The 19121-nt window shown below is 35.2% G+C and overlaps 1 protein-coding gene across 1 annotated transcript in view; it reads right to left on the reverse strand.

Annotated features, from left to right (window-relative positions):
* The window catches only part of Neto (Neuropilin and tolloid-like), a 55983-nt gene extending 37565 nt beyond the window's left edge, over positions 1 to 18418 (reverse strand). The window contains exons 1-2 of the mRNA XM_011304924.1: positions 17784 to 18418; positions 15722 to 16166 (exon numbers count right to left, since the gene is read on the reverse strand). Coding sequence (XP_011303226.1) covers positions 15722 to 15863 — 142 coding nt within the window. The 5' untranslated portion in view covers positions 15864 to 16166; positions 17784 to 18418. The remainder of the gene's footprint in view (positions 1 to 15721; positions 16167 to 17783) is intronic.
* Positions 18419 to 19121: the final 703 nt, after the last annotated feature.

Genomic DNA, 19121 nt, shown 5'->3' on the forward strand with positions numbered 1-19121 from the left:
AATATACGAGAAAAGCTGAGGAGTGTACGAATAATGATTCCATGAATGCTTTTCATAAACTCCAGCATTTTGAGGACATATTGAGGTATTAATGAGGATCATCTAATTGAAAAGACCGAAAATACGAAGGCCGAACTTTTCTGTAAGATTAAATTTTTTGGGGATGACGAATAATTTAATGGAAGTCGTTGGAGAATCTAGAATCTAGATAGCTGGATCTAGTAACTTGGCTTGTTTACTATTGAGACTAATGAGCCCGTATTCTGGAATGGCCTTATCCTGAAGCATTGGTGAACCAATTCTCGTGAGAATATACAAAGTAAATTTCTGGTGGAGACCAACATGCTGGCAAGCATTAAACCACAACTGCTGGTTCCTATACCGGATTCCCTAGAGCTTATATTAGGAGTTTTAGTATTAGTCCAGTCGTGAATATAAGGGGCTGTACAACTTCATGTGTGACTCGTGTCTGGAACGGTATGGAACTTGCAGGTTAATGTGGGATGAAGGAATTAGTCAATAATTTCTTCGTTTATTTTCTTCTATTTTTATGAATGAATGAGATTATGATTATTTCTTTATTATTTTTTTCTATTTTTATGAATGAATGAGATTATGATATTTGGCAAGTTAATTTAATCTAGATTAAATATTTATAATTAACTCTATAATTAATTTTCAATTAATATTTCAATGCGTTAATTGGTTGAAGTAATAGCCATACAAAGTTGTTATTGTGCATTTGGTTTTATGGATAAATATTATATTGTTTAAACAAATTTATTTGAAAGAATTTCATGAAATTTTTACTGGCGCTTTAATAGTAAATTTTCAAAATTTCAACATAATTTTATATTTTGGACTACATTTACAGGAATTTTTATGTTACCCATGAGAGGTCGTGTTAATTGAAAACTTTAATAATTTATAAGTATATATTAAATCGAGAAATACTTGATTCAGATTTATTACGATTGGGTTTAGGGTCTTGGGAGTTTTTTGGATGATACTCTTGGGACATTGTGAGACTCTTATGAGTTCATTTATTTCGACAAAGAGTGTATAGTTGAAGAATAAGTACAAATGAAAAAATTAAAAATTAAAAAAAAATAGCAAAATAAAATAAAAAGTAAAAAATTATAAAAAGTAAAATAAAAGAAAATATGAAAAATGGTAAAATAAAGAAAGAAAATTTATTTTCTCGAAACGAGAGAATAAATTCAATTATTCAATCCTATTCAAAAACCGTTGTTCATTAAATATCCTGTTCCTCGTGGTTTAATCCTACAGTAATACTCATAATTCTGATTTGTAAAAACCCGAGGATCTCATGTGGATTCTGAAATAGGTAAATATTTGTAATGAACCGATTGCCAAGAGTTCATTATTCAAATGGGCAGATGGTGGATTATTGTGATGCTATTTGTGATTCTATTTCTGTCTCTACAATTTTAGATGAAAGTCACTCTGACACAGTCCAGGAGGGAAACAAATTTAACTTCGTATTTTTCCACAAGCCAGAATAGAGCAAGGGGATTTTTATTAACCACGGAAAACCTGCAATATTATTTGATTACATAACATGCACGATATTTTTGGTCAATTGATCCAAAGCAAATATAGAATTTTTATATTTCTCTTTATTTTAGTTCACGACTCGGGTTTTTCCACCGAATCATGTGCTTTAGGTCTAAGCTAACATTGGGCATATATGTTGGAAGTTATTGGCGGTTGAATTTATTATTATTTTCATTTATTATTGTGATTACCTCAGCCTCTCAGTCAATATTTATGTATTTGAAATAGAGACAATTTTATAACCTTTTAGCCTCTTCGAAAAAGGAATGAACGAGAGGAAATACCGTGTAAATAATGTACAAATGGAGTTTCATTTTGCATACCTAAGGGGAAACTGCAAGGGAAAATTGACCTTTCTCCTCGCAATTTTCCCGAGAAGATCCCCCAAAGAGCTTTCACCCCTGGATTACATTTCGTCATGTAATGCTCACTCGACAGATTACTCGTACTTCGAGCCGTACTTGATGGGATAATTAACATTGTGGACTCTTTCGAATATGTTAATAATTATATATCGCCTGAAGTTATTAACTAAAAAAATCGATTGGATGAAGTGGAAGGGGAAGTTGTGTGGTGTATAGATACTTGGTAGCTCTCGGTGGTCTTTCGCGTATGAAACGTGTACTTGGCCGATACGCTGCCGCGTATCTCGATATATTCAGCATAATTGATATATTAAGTTAATTCATTAATTAAAATTAATTTACATTTCGCATATATTTCGTTTTCCGTACGGATTTCCATTTTTTTTATCTAGGGAATTTATTGTATTCATCTATTTTGTTAGGTTAACGGGTGAATGAAAAAATTTTTCGAGTTTGGAGGAAATTGTCATCTATATTTTCAACAATTTCAGGGGAAATATCTCTGTAAAATTCTCCTTACACAAGTTATCGCGTAATTTTTCCCAAACTTTCTCCGTCATGCCCGTGAAAAACTTGCTTATGACTACGTACATAAAATTGAAAAGAATCTTGTAGAAGAATCACAATTTGAAATACCATCTAGTTTAAAGTTTTCGTTGAAATTTTTTCCACCGAAAGAGAAATTCTTCCTTTCAGCACAGAGTGAAGAAAGGACTCCCGATTGTTCAAGTTTGTGAAACAAAGGAACCATAACCCATCGATGGATTTGAAAAGCACTAAAAGACGGGAGTCATACCTTATCCAGGTCCGAAGGGTCATTCGCTCTGCGCGACCCTTTTTTTTTCTCCCTCGCCAATTTAAAAACTCCGGATTTTTATGGCCATCAAATACTTTAATAAAAGTTCGTAAAAAAAAATTAGGTACCGTCGGTCCAAGCACTGCAGCTATAAATCAAAGAAAGTTGAATCGTCGACACCAAATATTCCTATATTTCACGCAATTCCCGGTGATAACAAAAATAATATTGGAAAAGTAGGCGATAAGGGTACGATAATTCCGTGCATAGAAAGATTAAGAATATTCAAGAAAGAAGTCGCACAATTCATTTTTATTTTCGCGTGGGTTAATTTCCTATCTCATTTGGAACGAGTCCAAACAAATGAATTATAATTAGCATTAAGAAAAAATGAGATTCATTTAGGAAATTACTCCATTACTCATTTATAATAGCAATGAAATAAATTACGATCCATTATAAAAATGAGAATAGTACTAACGCAGGGAAAATTAAATAAAAATTACTATCAAATCCAGTAATGAATTCGTCAATTGATAAAAAATAAATTGATACCACTCACGGAATAAATGCACGTATCATTAATATATGGGGAATTTTTTTCTAAGCTAGAGGATATATCAAGCGATGATATCATGTGAATCCCTTTGAATTTTTTATTCCAATCCCAAAGGGGACGATATTTATCGCCTGACTTTTAGCCGACCATTAGTGCTAACACCGCGACGCCTGAGTAACCAGGGCATACCTCAAGTCATGTAAATAGAGCCTTCCCTACCTGAAATGCCTGATAAATTAACGCGCACCAATAAAAAGCAATGCCTCATCTAAATCTTCTTCGTCATCACTGCACAAAACAAGAGTTGGATATTATCCACCGACCTTCAATTTTCCACGAGTTAATCCCATAACATTATATCACATTGTGATTTGATATTCAAAACATGGAGTGCTCATTCATTTCCCCGTTGGTGTGGCTTTCATTTTGAAATTCATATTTTCCAGTGTTTAGTCGGACAACATGATCCCATTTAGAAGTCATACCGCACACACCGAGAATTCACATCAAATAATGGAGAAACGCTCGCTTGTACACATAACGATATTTATCGTTATTATATCACTTTAATTACAAATTATACTTGCAGTATCTCCTCCTCACTCTGACATGTATTCAACGAAAATATTATGTCCACACGTGGATTTGCTGATGAAATTATTTCATCACAGTTTATTACGTTCGGTCGAGGGTTTTCCCTCAGGTCCACGGTGGGTTCGTGCATTCTTCATTCACGTGAGATTGCATGAAAGCTAATTAAGAAACTATTTTATTTTCTCATCATTTCAACCAAGGAATGCGTTACAATTTATGGTTGCGACCCCTCGGATGAAAACTTTATCTCGGTATTATGCTATCTATAGTCGTGTACTTTTCATAATACCTGAGCGGAATAATGCATGTACTAGTGTTTGTGTGAGTCTCTTGTTTTCGTACAACCATGACTGTTAACCATTTACTGGGTCTCTACGTGCGGAAAGAACACCGAATTATAGTTTTACGCAGGATGAATGACCCAGGTAGGAATTCAAAGGCTCGACGATGGGGCCAACCTTTTGCAAACCTTGTTTTACCGAGGCTTGGCAATATGGGGATTAATACAGGCCTGAACTGACCTTGACTTGTTGAGGGTGGGATATATTAGGCTGATAACAGGCTCATGTAAACCTCAACTCAATGAGCCTCGACGGGCCAGGTTTATACTCAGACTTGGCCGAAGCTTTATCCATTGAGGCTAAGTTAAAAACCCTTGGAATACATTTGGACAATTCTGGCTCCCTTCGATCAAATGTTTGGGGAGGGATCAATATTATTTAATCACGAGGGCCACCATGTCACACTAGGGACCTGCCTTTTTTTCGCAATCTAATTTTTTCATTAATCAATTATTGATTTCACGGATACTCACCCCGTAAATAATAATCAAATCGTCGAACTAATTAAATCAAATTTAATCTCATTGTTTCAATAATCAATTATTGGTTCTACATATTTTCGCATTCATGACGATAATATAATTTTCATATCCAAAAAAATGAAATAAAATTTCATTTTTTGGAATCACCCAAATTTTTATTCGGCATATATTTGCTCTTGGAACAATAATAAATGCAGTTAAATGGAGAACATAAAATACGAAATTTTATTATTTATGGGTTCTATTATTTACGGATGGAAAAATGTTTTTTTTTTTGTGGCGTAAGGTACAATATCAATTCTGTATTTTGTATTTCATTTTTTTGTTTCTTCAGATAAATATCGCTTCATCCGTGACATTCATACACAACAACTAGTCTAATTTATATTCATAATTTCCCGGTCCTTGAAACAACTATGAAATAACTAATTAATCAGTGAGAAATTTGGATTGTGCAAAATAAAAAAAAGATTGTTCTTAAAAACTTCCATTTGTCGGTTTGGATAGGAATTATCGATCTTGTGATTTTTCACTTTTATAAACTATTGGAAAAAAACATTGGAATGCATATGTACGAGATCAACTATTGAGTGAAAAGTTTTACGAGGTGGAATTATCGATGAACTCGACGATCGAGGAGGTATAAAAGTGGAAAGGGGAACTGAAAGTTTTCTAATAGATTGGCAAGTGAACCGCGTCGGTGCCTAATTCACCTAGGGTGTGGGTGTTACCCCAGACCGATAGTAAAGGATGATGGAGGCAAGATTGTTGATGAGTTGGAGAGGGTTATTGGTGGTTTCGTTGCTGTGATCAACTCGAGGAAATTACATGCCACTTCGCATGCTTCTTTATAGCATAAGTGGTGTACTTTTTACGGGAACGTAATTACATTCTTGGTTTAATTACTGCGAAAGTGCGAAGATTTCTGGTGGTTAATTCCGAGTGGTTATGTTTTTGTGGAGTTGTCGAGACCAACAAGGGATGATTAAATTCACTGGATGTTAATGGAAATTCTATTTTTTTTTTTTTTCATGCGAACAGAAGAAGAGGACGTGCAGATAATTGGGTTAATGGAGGTAATTATTGACTGGTTGACATGTTTATAATTCGATTTTTAAACTGTTGGGTATTGATTGGGAGGGACATGTCAATGATTAATGTTGTGAGTTTGAATTAAATTTTCGGCGTAATTGGTCGTGAAATTTCAGCTGGAAACGCGCACCAAATCGTGTTACGGTGTAATTGACTTGAATATTAAAATTCATTGAGAAAATCGAATTTCGTGTATTGGATTGAATTTCAAATTGATTGAAAAGGCAAAACAATTTTATGTTTTATGCACAATCTCGAAATAAGGTAAATGAAAATAAAATATCGACGGATCAACGAGACACTGCACCAGAAAGCCGATTCTTTCTTCTCCTTCTCAAATGCTGATCCGATTGAAATATCAGAATTTGAGATTGAGATAAAATCAATTGACGAGAAATCTCATGCAAATTTAAACTTCAATTATTGTGAATATTGGAAATGGAAAGTGATTCAAAGTTTTCAACTTTAGCTTCAGCTTTTCACTTGTCAATAGCAATATTCGAGGAAAGAATTGAAGTGGAAGTCGCTCAACGATAATGCGAATCTGAATCACATTTATCGCGAGAAGATATTCACTCCCCAAATCTCCTTATACCGCATAACGACATAAACCAGGGACATCTTCCCTTATATGTTCGATAAATAAATAAATACGACAATTAATGCATGAACTATTTGTATTTCCATTAAATTTATTAACTATTTTTCCGTAAATTATCATTTATATCAATTGAATTCGCTTCTTTCGTTTACTTTTCACTATTTTTTATATTAATATACCATTATTAATATAAATTATTGATGTTGCTTATCCATGCCTCCCCGAGATTCTATTTATATTTACGAATATTTAATCAAATGTATAATGTTTATAAATATTTTATCAAATATTCACGTTATATGAGCGTTGGATATCTCTTTGGATACATAATTTTCCGCGCGAGGGATGGAGATGACAAGAAAGTGATTTTTTCCTGTGGAAGTGGCTCATCAACAACTCATCTGCATCACAAGTTTGAAAAAAATAATAATAATAGTGTGCAGATGGCTATTTTATACGAGAATTTTCAACAGCTAATAAGTACGACACACTTTACACCTTCCATCAATTCTTTCCGTGTCTATTAAAATTTTTTATCACGCTCATTTCCCTTGATATCTTTTCCCGAGAGTGTGAGCAACGTGACCCAGTTAATTCCTCCATTCCTCATAATGAACGCATACTCGTATATGATTTTCCTATATATATTTTTATGCTTCATAACTAAGAAACTATAAACCACATATTTAGTAGCCCATAAACATTAATTAGAAAATTGAACGCTGGTCTTGTTGTCATAAAAGAAGGGATGCAAGGCGCATCTGATATTGTGTCTAGGGAGTCTCACACTCCAGTAGTCCAGAACAAAGAGGTGACACGTAATTTATGTACATGTTGCATGGAGCTTGCAACGCCCGCGCTAAAATAAAAATAAAAATGGAAAAATAAAAAGGGGAAAAGCTTTTCCGCAGCACTCACACTTTTTTTTTTTAACAATAGATGGAAAACACCACTCGTCATGTCGTATCGGATGAATGTGAATGCTACTGGCTTATTAACCGCATTTCTATCAGAGCTCTGGGTCTTTTGTTGCACATCCCACGAGAATGCCGAAACAATTGTGCGTGGATAATAGTTCCATTTTTTTTTATCATCCGATGGATGCGTCAGGGAAGATTGAAATTCACAACTTTTGTTCATAAAAAAAAAATATTTCTACTCGTCATCCGGTGATTATCGTTGGAAACCCGTATTTTGATCGATCCTCAAATTGACTTGGAGTGGCTTTCATCAACTATTGACGAATATTCGAGAAAAGTCTCTCCTTTCGTTGAGAGAATTTCTGTGTTTATAAGATTTCCGGGAGAAACTTGAAACTCTCTCTGATTTTTTTTTAAATACCTTCAAAACTGAGAAATAGTGTGACATAATGGGGTGGCTAAAAAAAATTCAAGGTACTTAGTTGATTTTAACGAAATATGAGACTTACCAATTTTTCCGATTTTCTCCATTTTCACGACTTTATTCGTATGTTCTGTTGCCACACTGTAACTTTCAATGAATTTTATTTTAAGAATTTTCTAGTTTAGGTTTCCAAGAACTCAAATTACGACGTAGAAGTCTCTAATTGAGGCATCGAAAAGTCTCAACTAAAGATTTGAAAAGCTTAACTAAATACACTCAAAATTCCGAACATAAGATAATAAATATTGTTTTTTGTATAATAAAAGTGGATTATTCCAGATTAGACAACTACAACTAGTCCACGCAATCCAAGGATTCATCCATCTAGCTGAGCTTTCATAAACGGATTACCGGTAAATCCCAGAATTACGTGATTATAAGAAATAAGATGTCGTAAGAATCCCTCAGTTGTTGACAATTGATCAACACCTCAAGACTCCCTGCTTCCGTATCACCCCGAACTGATCAAAATAAATGACCTGAAATCTCCAGTTATGGATGGTATACTAGACGATTCTATTCACCCCTTATTTATGTAGCAGTTATCTGTTATTAAGCGGATGACCACGCGAGGCAATTAGACGGTATTTTCCAAAGTGCCATAATCTATATTCATTACAATAGCCGAGGTTCATTAAACGGTCGCCACATGATTTCCAATAATTCAGACTTTATCCCGATCCTATGAAAAACGATGATTCATGAGTCCCAACAAGTGCCTCGAAAAGCGGAAGAAATTATTTATGGATGAATAATTGAATTGATGCCAGTCAAAAGCGACACAATTGCCAGATATATTCACCGGGAGATCGATTATGTTCCGATGAAATCATCTACAATCCAGCAAACCATATCCCAACAATTGCTACCTGGATTTGTACACTCCAATAATACAGAGAGTTATGACCAAATAGAGTGGATTGAAACTCTATTTCTAAGAACAATATCAAACCCTTCGGATTGGACGTACACGGGTTATTATCCTCACTGGAGTTAGTGACAAAAGAGAATATCCAGGGGCTCGATTTGTCCAGGAACAACAGTGTCATGGGCTATTCACTAATGCCCGCATAAACGAAATGCACAAAACAAACAACAAAGACAATAATGTTCTTAATCTTAAAAGCCTTCCTAATTATTTTATCTCCAAAGACAATTAAATTACTTAATCCTGGAGTCTGGAGGGAGAATGAATTTCAAAAAGTTGCGTCACCAGCAGAACTTTTGCATTGTTGTAAGGATGGCCTGGTGGAGGTGGAAGTGGAAGTGGAAATGGAAGTGGAAGTTGAACGTGTTGAAATTTTTTTGATAATAAAATACATGGGGTAATGGTATCCCTTTTCCACATGCGTGGGGGAATTCCAAAGTGGCGCCGAGGTGGAATTCACCGGTAGGACTTTCCCCACATCTCACCGGAAGCTCCCACCGCACCCCCATCCGGAAATGAGACTATATCGAAAACGTTTTCAACCTTCGCCGGAGCGTACAACCACCAATCAAGTACTTTTTTATTCGAGTCTTTTATTTTTCTTCTCTTTCACTCGATCTTACAACGGAAGAAGAGCTTCTGAGTGGCATACTCCACCAACATAGACTGACGATGAACTTTCCAAGTTCGGATTTACCGGGGCGCTTGCTCCCTTTTAACCTCTTCCAACATTTTTTTTTTTTATCGAAAAGTCAGGGGTAACATCTCTTTTTAATAGTGACTATTTTCTTTTATGAGTGTTGAATGATTTTTCAGTAATAAAAGTTGGATGCGTTTGGTATAATTTGCAACACTCGATTTGAGTCTATTCTGTATCCATATACAGTTTTTGAGTTTTGTTTTTGCTTAATGACTCACTCTGAATTAGTTCGAATTATTACAAAGATGTCCGAATTAACACGAAGATGTCCGAAATTATTACAAAGATGTCTGAATTATTACAAAGATGTCCCAATTTTTACGAAGATGTCCGAAATTATTACGAAGATGTGCGAAATTATTACGAAGATGTGCGAAATTATTACGAAGATGTCCGAAATTATTACGAAGATGTCCGAAATTATTACAAAGATGTTCGAATTATTACGAAGATGTTTCTAAACCGAACTCAAAAACAAAAATATAAATATTTTTTTCATGCAATTTCCATTTCACTTTGCAGTACTGACACTTTTTCGTGGATCTCTACTGGAGTGGAAATTTTCTGGGTGAAATGACAGGTCGAAGGTGAGGCTAAATTTAGAAAGCCACAAGGAAATAGTCTTGGGTGAGTTATTTTGGGGAAATGAAGTGCGGGTTTTTTTCTTGATTCAAGGAGAAGTTTGAATTGGAGTAAATTCTCATTGGCAGAGGAGGGAAATTTGATGTGGGGAATGGAGGAAAAGGGATTTCCGAGAACTTGATGTTGGTTCTTTAAGGGGTCATTATTTCGTAGCACCGGTTTCAACGGACATTGTAGTTGGCAAAGGAATTTTCGGTGAATTTACGTGGAGATTCTGTTGCACGACAGTGCATTTATTCTTCATTTTATATCATTGGGTATACGTGAGTCGTCGCCGAGGGCAGAAGTGGAGAATTGGAGTGAGGCTCGCGGTGCTCGCAACAAAATTCACTTTACGGGGATGAAATGTGTGCGAGTAGTTTTCGTTTGTAATAGTTACTAAACGTTATTATACTCTTCAGGTTCTCATAACTCTGGAAAATTACGTTGCATCTGTGGCGCTGGCTGAAAATTTAAATTTTATTGGAGAGCGAGGGTGGTGAGGGATAATAAGGATAATTGTGGGGAATAAACACGGGTGGCACTCGAGAGAAAGAGCTGGAAGTGTTTCGGTTTGAGATTTAAAGAGTGTGATGGACGTTTTGTTGCCTTTATTCTTTAATCTTCTCATTTTTCAGTGAGAATCCTTCAACAATTGCCTCGTGACTCCATTTTTTACTTCTGAATGGACGCATTGCATTCGCTCGATTTTTCGATTCGCCAATTTTACTTGGCAATCACGCAGGAATATTTCAAATGTAAAATTACAAAGTTCGAGAATCGTGTTAATAAAGATAACGAATAAACGAGAAAAATCATCACAAATAATTTCGAATTTTTCTTGTCATCATTTGCTAAATCCGTTCATTAATTTTTTACCGTTTTTCCGATTCCATTTTTTTTTTCGTTTAAAATACTCATCTCGATGGCGCCCATCTCAATCAATCGGAATATAACTATCCGCCTCGTTAAAATTTTCGAGATATCAATTTTCGCTTTTTTACCTGGAAATCACTGTTCGGCTTTCAGTTAATTGAAAATGAAACTCCCAATTTATTCTACAGTTTATATTTGCAACAATTAAATCACGAGAATTTTCGGTTAGAAGTCTTCAGTGGAAAATTACAAATTGGCGTTACCATGATTCGCGGAAGCCTTATTCGAATGAACGTACACGGAGAGAAAAATTCTTTAAAAATTACGTGCCTGTTCCGTAACCTGCCAGTCAAAACAGTATTCAGTAAAAATTACGGAATAGTTACGCACTTTTTCAGTGACCTTTCAGGAAAAAGTCCAGAACGTTCCGTGAAAAAATGCGGAACTGTTCCGTAATTTTTACTGAATACTGTTTTGACTGGCAGGTTACGGAACAGGCACGTAATTTTTAAAGAATTTTTCTCTCCGTGTATTATTGAGAAATTGGGGATGCTAGTTAAAAAACCAAGCGTAGAGATGATCCGATTATATTGAATTGATCATTTGTATTTACAAATTCTATAACAGATTTAACTCTCGGTATTTTTTATTGAAATATAAATTCAGTAGAATTCTAATTAACAACGTTACTCCAAAAATGCTGGTACCGCACTGGAAAATTTTATGGAATTAAACTAGATTTTACTCATATTACTGTAAAAATTTCCTGACCCGCAGAAATTTATTAACTTTTATTCAAATTGTCTGTATTTTTTTCGCATTTCTGCAAAAATTTCGGTTGATCTGTTTATGTACTCACGACGTAATTGGATGAAACGATCACACGAGTAATTGAAGACCCAGAAGATGCGATCTCAACTGCTGGTGGAATATAACTCCGATGGTTTATTCCATTATTTCGATGGTGAAGATCAAAGCAATGGGGAGTGTAGCACCACTTACGATGTAGTGTATGGGTTAATTCACTGAAAATTGGGCAGCATCCATATGGACAGAGAAAATTGCTGTACAACCAAAAGGGCTGATTCAATAATGATTCCGGCAGGTTGAGGGGGAGATACTTAAAATTGGTACCACATGTTCATCAACAGTGGTTTCCTCATCTTTGCATTAGACTTCGAACACAAATTGCTAGGAGCTGGATAGCTCAGTTGGGAAAGCACCCGATGCATAATCGGAGGTTCCCGGGTTCAAATCCCGGTCTAGACTATCCATTTTTTCAGTAATTTTTCTTGTCAAAATTATATCGGAAATCTCTTATATCCTGATAAAAGTTTTGTCAAGCATCTCACAAGGTCTTTATAAGGCCGCTAGATTGAAATGTAAGGCCCTCATAGGTTACTTGCTAAGGCCCAGATCAAGGCTTAAACGCCAATGGAGGTCCTTATCTGGCCAACGTTATCAGGTCTTTAAATGGTTCACTTAATCGTTACGATAACCAGATAATAACAAAAACATGATAAAAACAAATAATAAATGGCAACAAAAAATACTGCCACTAATATTGAATTATTAAATAAAACAGAATTGTTCCGTTTGAACAAATTTTTATTATATTGAATCACTATTTTATTGATTTGAAAATGCGAATTCAATAAAGTTTTTATTGCAGTAAGAAAATTCGTATTTATTTCGGATTCTTATATGGAAATTTATGAATACCGAGGTATTTTATGAATCTCATAGGAAACTACTCTCCAAGATCTACCTCAACACAAAGAATTGTGAAGGATACTTTTTTCCAGTTGACAAAATTGAACCCAGTGAATTTGCCATTTCCCTCATTTCCTTTGATCATGCGCCCATTGACAGAAGTAAGTACCGAGATGGATCAGAAGTAATTCGCGACACAAATCTACTGCTGTGGCAAACATGCTTGTCGCTTTTCTTCAAATAATATTCCACTGAATTTATACGACGTCTACATGGAGAATTGGCTACTGTTCGCCGTGGCTTCAGGCTTTCAGCAGTAGCCGAGGGAACGATAAATTCAATCTAACAAAAAGGTCCTGGAGACCAGCCTCTATTAATCGTCACGATTTCATCTAGTCTCAGTCTCCACATCGAGAGAATTCGGGAAGCCATTAGAAAATGCGAGCGCTCCAATGTTTTATCACTTCCTTGTCGACATTTTTTTAATTCTGGGTTGCAAAAATGACAAATTGTCGCGATGTACGAGGGGAAAAAAATCTATGAATTTTTAGAGTGTGATTCCGATAAAAATTACTAGGCCATCCACCAAAATTTCTTCATCGAAAAATTAAAAATCGTCGCAACAGTTACCATCGTTAAGTTCAACTTCGGCAAGAATCGGAAATATTCGGTGCTCATCGCTAACCAATCATATTGGGTTGCAAGATGTTTGGAAAAAATGCAGTGTGGCACAGTGAAAATTGAAAGGGAGCACAATAAAAAATTTCTATCAATTTTTCCTTCAAACTCAAATAAAAAACGATAAACCCTCAAATTTTATATCGCTGTTTTCTAAATTATGTGGAGACACATACGATTAATTACGGAATATACTAAAAAATTTGCGATATTAATATCAATTTTATTTATGAACCAAAGAAATTCTACTATTATAGCATTTCGCATTACAATTTTTTTGTCTCCATGGTTTTCAATCATATATTTTCATTACATCATATAAATAATTAAATATTTTTGATAAAAATTTTTTCCGAGTTTATCGTGATGAAAAATGGCTATTTGTTCCACTAGAACTTGGATTACTTCTCCTGTAGAAGACGTGTCACCTCTCGGTGATCAGAAACGGTACGATTTCTCCCTCTTCAAGTACTCCCTCTTCGTACCAACCGCCCATTCATTCTCATAAAAATCAAAATACACCATCCATTTCACCGTTTCCGTGTGACATAGGAAATAAGGAAGGACATAAGAAAGACATAAATCATAGAATAATATCTCCAATTACCAAACCAACACAAAAAGATAACATATATTATTTTATTACTATCAATTAATTAGTAATTTATATCTTCGGGAGACAAAGCGAGGCAAATCCGTAGGAAAAAAATTTCTATCCCGAAGATGCATCTCAGATACTCCATTTTTAACCGAAAATATATGCGGATATTATTTGTCTGCTAGTTAAATCACGTGTTTAAACTTGTTAGAACTTCTAGGGCTTAGAATGCTCTAAGAAAAATGTATAATTTTGTAATTTTATATATTTTTAAGTTTATAGTCTCGTAACTTTATAATTAAGTTAGTAAACCTAATTCTACATCAAAGAGAGAGAGAAGGAGAGAAGTCGACAAAATGTAAAAGCTCGAAAGGGTATACATATATAATATATATTTTCGGATATATAATTTTCTTCCCATCTACCCAAACTGAAAAAATCGCTAATTTTTCATCTTGAAAGGATTAATTTATTTAATTCAATCAGGTATCGATACTATAGAATTCACTTCCTTTAAGATAAGAACAAAATAAATAAACATTTGGATAATTTTTAGAATAATAATTTAGGGGTGATGGAATACCCCTGAATTATTACCTGTGGAGTATTTTTAATAGAGTGAAAAATAAAATAGTTGGGAGTACAAAAAAATATTCAATTGATACTCCATTTTGTTTCACTTGCTCTGTTGAATGAATTCCATTTGCTGGGGAAACGGGACAGTCAAGTATCACAGAGCACCTGCGTTTTTACCTTGAAAATCCGTAGGATGTGGAGCAATTCACAACGAAAATTCAAGACTCGACGGGGACAATCCGATTTTCATGCTCTCATAAAAAGAGACTCATGTTCTTACTCATGGGGTAAGCATATTTCAAAGGTATGGGATTACAAGCCCATGTGTCACTGAACTTATGAGAGATATGTATTTCATAGAGAGTACTAGAGTAACCCATCCTTGAGGAACAGGATAAAAGTTTCAAGCTGTCGAGGTTTTATTTCTATTCTTATTAAATTCTTCTCAAAGGGCATCTCAAGAACAATCTTACAATTCCAAAAACGTTCAATATAAATAATAATAATAGCAATATTTAAAAAAAATTGATGTGTTAACGTTTTTCGAGCAATTGTCAAAAGTTTCTCAAAAAATTTGAATTAATTTTTCTTTTTTCTCCCCCTTCATCCCCCAACTGCTCCCCAACTCACGTACGAACAATTCAATTGAATATTTCAATCCAAAAAAATTCGAGTCCATGAAAGAAAAAAAAAATGGTTCAACCTCCCCGCAGCATTCAATTAGTATTCACATTTTCGCCGTATTTTTTTACGCTCGAAACAAATAAATCCCTCCATCGATGTGGAGAGGCCATCTGTTTTGCCATGAATTTTGTCAACGCAATTTTATTTTATTCTCCCAGTTATCGAGAGTCTGCCTGAAATTGATTCCATTACAGGCAGAACCCCTTTAGAAAATGCTGGTACAATAGCCCGATTGTTTATACCGGTCTGACGAGAATTAAAAAAGCAATAGAAAAAAAAAATAGGACAAATGACGGAAATTTCAAGGGAGTACGATTTGAGTACCAAGAGCAGTACAAGGAGAGGTGTACTAGATTATTATTCGATAAAGCCACGGGAACGGTTGAACGAGCAAAACGGGGGATAAGAAATGAGGAAAATAGGAATGGGGGAGAAAATGGGAAATAAAAAATAAATAATGTGGCACAGTGTGTGGTGCAGTGAATTGGCATAACCCAGTGGGTAGTTAAATATAGAATGAGTCACTTGTACTCACCAAGTACGAGAAGCAGTAGAATTTGTTGCGGGAGCCAGGCCACCATTGTGGACTCCTCACGTACATTTATGTGTTTAAATCGAGCACCCCTGTCGTCCCTCGATTTCACTATCACTATCACCAATGCCCGGGGCAAACACATTCATTTACCCGGTCAACCCGGTCAGATTATAGTCTGTCCAACCAAAACAAACCCCACCCACTCCCACAGTCTTTCCACTATCTATCTTTCCCCTCCCTCGAATCACACCGATTTAACCATTTAACCACCACCCTTTATCATATAAAAATAGTTTTTTCACCTCTTCCATTCACTATCACTTTACCGATCTTATTTATGAACACAATTTCAATGAAAATGCACCAGTCACTGATTTCACACCGAATACTGGATTTTATGTCGGCCAAGTATTTTCAGTTTATTCCAGCCTCCACACACATGTATCTGAAATTTAGAGAAATTGGAATTAACATTTCAGGGGGATTTTTGCAATCGAGTCAGCGAATATCACTGGGAATATCGTGGGCTGTTTGAAGCTGGGAAAGTTTTGATTGAAATTAGAGAAATCACTTATTATTATTTATTGAAGTGTCTTGCAGAGGCTCGGTTGGGTCAAAAGTTTTTAATTAATTCAAGTAAACTGTTTTTAGGGGTGAAATAATGTGGGAAGGGTTGAATTACTGAGTTAAATGACTGCGGTTTCCTACGAATTGCAAGTGAAAATGTTTGAAATATCCGACAAACCTCAAATCTACCGTACGATTCAAGGGCTGAACAACCTCGCAAATATGGAAGATTCATGTCCACGGCATGTACAGCAAGTTTATAATTAGCAAACAATGTTGGGAAATTCATGAAGTTTATTAACGGTCAACTGCTTACAATACCTGAACTCATTACTGCATAGGCCATAGAAATCAATGAAAATTTAATGCAATGAATAAAAAATACTCGAAACCCCATGATATCCATTTAACATTAATTCATTAATTTACAACAATATCACGATAACATTTGAATTAACAAAATAAAATATATACTAAAATTATATATAAAAATAGGGAGTAGAAAAAAAAATCTAGAAAATTTTTCTGATTTACAATTTGTGTATAAACTCTGCAAAGATCATGTATGATCCGATCTCCACCTTCATTTAATCGGTATCGATTTTATTTTTGTAAAGATCCCCTTAATTACGACTTTGATTAATCATTAGTGAAGGTAATCGGTCAATTTAATTAACGGTTGGTGTTGTTTTCATTTACCGTAAATTCAATGTTCAGGAAAAATGATTTGTGATGATTGTTTGATAGTCTAAGGAGGGAAGACCATTAGGTTGAGGCATTAGAGGTAAACAGGAGATCCCGCGATATGTATATCGCGCACATTTGGAATGCATAGCCTTGGCCATAGCACCGAGGTGTATTAAACCACGGGAGATAAATTGAAAATCGATGGAACACTGGCATTCTTCGAAGCTCATTTTATTACTCCTGCTCAGGACATTAATTTGTTCCAAGGTTATAAGAGAATAATACCGGATATCAATCAATTTTTTTGAATGATAATGGTCTCCAGTCGTGGCCAAAATTTATAGCTAATTCTTATTTCATCGGGGAGTTGTGACAATCTTCTGGCACTGAACCACAATTTTTTTTTTTATTCTATTCCTCGTATTCTTTTTTTTTTCGGTGCAGACCTTTTGTCGAAGAGGAAAGTACTCGTTTAGCTGAACTGTTGTTGAACAAACGCGCGGTGAAAACTGAATGGATCCTTTCACGGGGTAGATGAGTTATTGGGGCTTGAAAAAAAATCTCGTGAAAATCTCTCTTTTAAATATGTCGTGAATATGCATGTTCACGTGCGAGATCTGGCAAACAGGGATTTTTACGTTCTGGCAAAGACTCTCATGTCAAACGCTCTTCATTTTAGAAGAATTGACAGGTCGAAATCGTTAACAAGGGAGATGGATTTTTAAATTTGATATTGGATAATCAATGCTTTCACAGGTTTTGAGGGGCTATTTTTAATAAATAACTCGGGGAATCACTTCACTCTTACCGATGATTTACGACAGTCGTTGAATTTTCGGATGAATTATCTTATCAACTGACCCTATATTGGTACCCTCAGGCACTTGGCTTAAAGCCGAGATGTTCCTCCGGTATATTTTTATCACCTCTGCACATTGGGTCCACGATCGTTTCTCCCCCCTGGCGAATTTGTCGTTCAACTGTGCAACTGTGCCCGCGAGGATCGCATGAGTATTCGAATTACCCCGGGTAATGCTCACATAAAACTCAACTTCTCCAGTGTAAATGCAGTGATCACATCCGCAAAATTATCAAACAAACGATTCCCGTGGCTATCAATAAAATTCAAAGGAATTAAAAATCCATTTTGAATCTCAGCGATGAGAATTGTCATCGAGAAGTTGCGCTTGATCACGATTATTCACTTAACACCGAGTGTTTATTTTTAACGATACATTGGAATTCCACAGGCACGTGTGTGACGGGAACATACTGGAATATTGGCGTGGAGTCGCGGTGACCGTGGATTCGGAGGGTTGACGAAAAATAAATGGACAACGTGGTGCACACGCCGAGTCCAACCGCCGACTGAACCACGCACCACCTCCAGTAGATTCAACCCACTCCTAGTCAGCCAACTCCTACTCCTCAACTCCTCGACTCACCTATTTTCTATTCCCTAACACTACCCTAGAAAAATACTCAAAAGATTATGGAACTTTAACGTAATCGTCGCGACCTTGGTTTTCGGGGGGTGTGAAGTACACGGGGAGTACTTCACATCTAAATAAAAATTACGGAAGATTGCACTGAGAAAAAAAATCATTTTGCCAAAAATATTTTCTCCCCGCTAGTAAATCTGACGATCACTGTGTAAATACTCCCATAAGATTTATTAATGCCAAATATATTTTCTTGTGGTTAGTTAATATTTATATTATTAATAATAGAGATACGTCATTTTTATTGAATATTTCTGTCTGTGTGTATGTAGAGTTATAGTTACATATATTCCGGTAAAAATGTGATGTATCAAATTCATCTGAAAATTTTTGCAATCGGTGCCCTCGTTCAAATTATTTGGCGGTATAATTTTCAATTAAATAACTTGTATACTGAAGTGGTACGCGCGAAAAAAATGTAATGAACTCTAATTTTTGAAAAAAACATTCCGATTTATGTAGGAATTTCGGAAAACTGAAATGCTGAATAATATTTACTTTATTTATTTATTTTTTTTTTTTAATATTTAATATTTACTTTGATCTCGTCCCTGGACTCGTGGTACATTTATTTATATGGAATAAATCACTTATTGATTTTCAATAACGAATTTTTAGATTTAACGAAAATCGTAAAAAAAATG

Source organism: Fopius arisanus, unplaced genomic scaffold (genome assembly GCF_000806365.1).
Source record: "Fopius arisanus strain USDA-PBARC FA_bdor unplaced genomic scaffold, ASM80636v1 scaffold00040, whole genome shotgun sequence".
NCBI lineage: Eukaryota > Metazoa > Arthropoda > Insecta > Hymenoptera > Braconidae > Fopius > Fopius arisanus.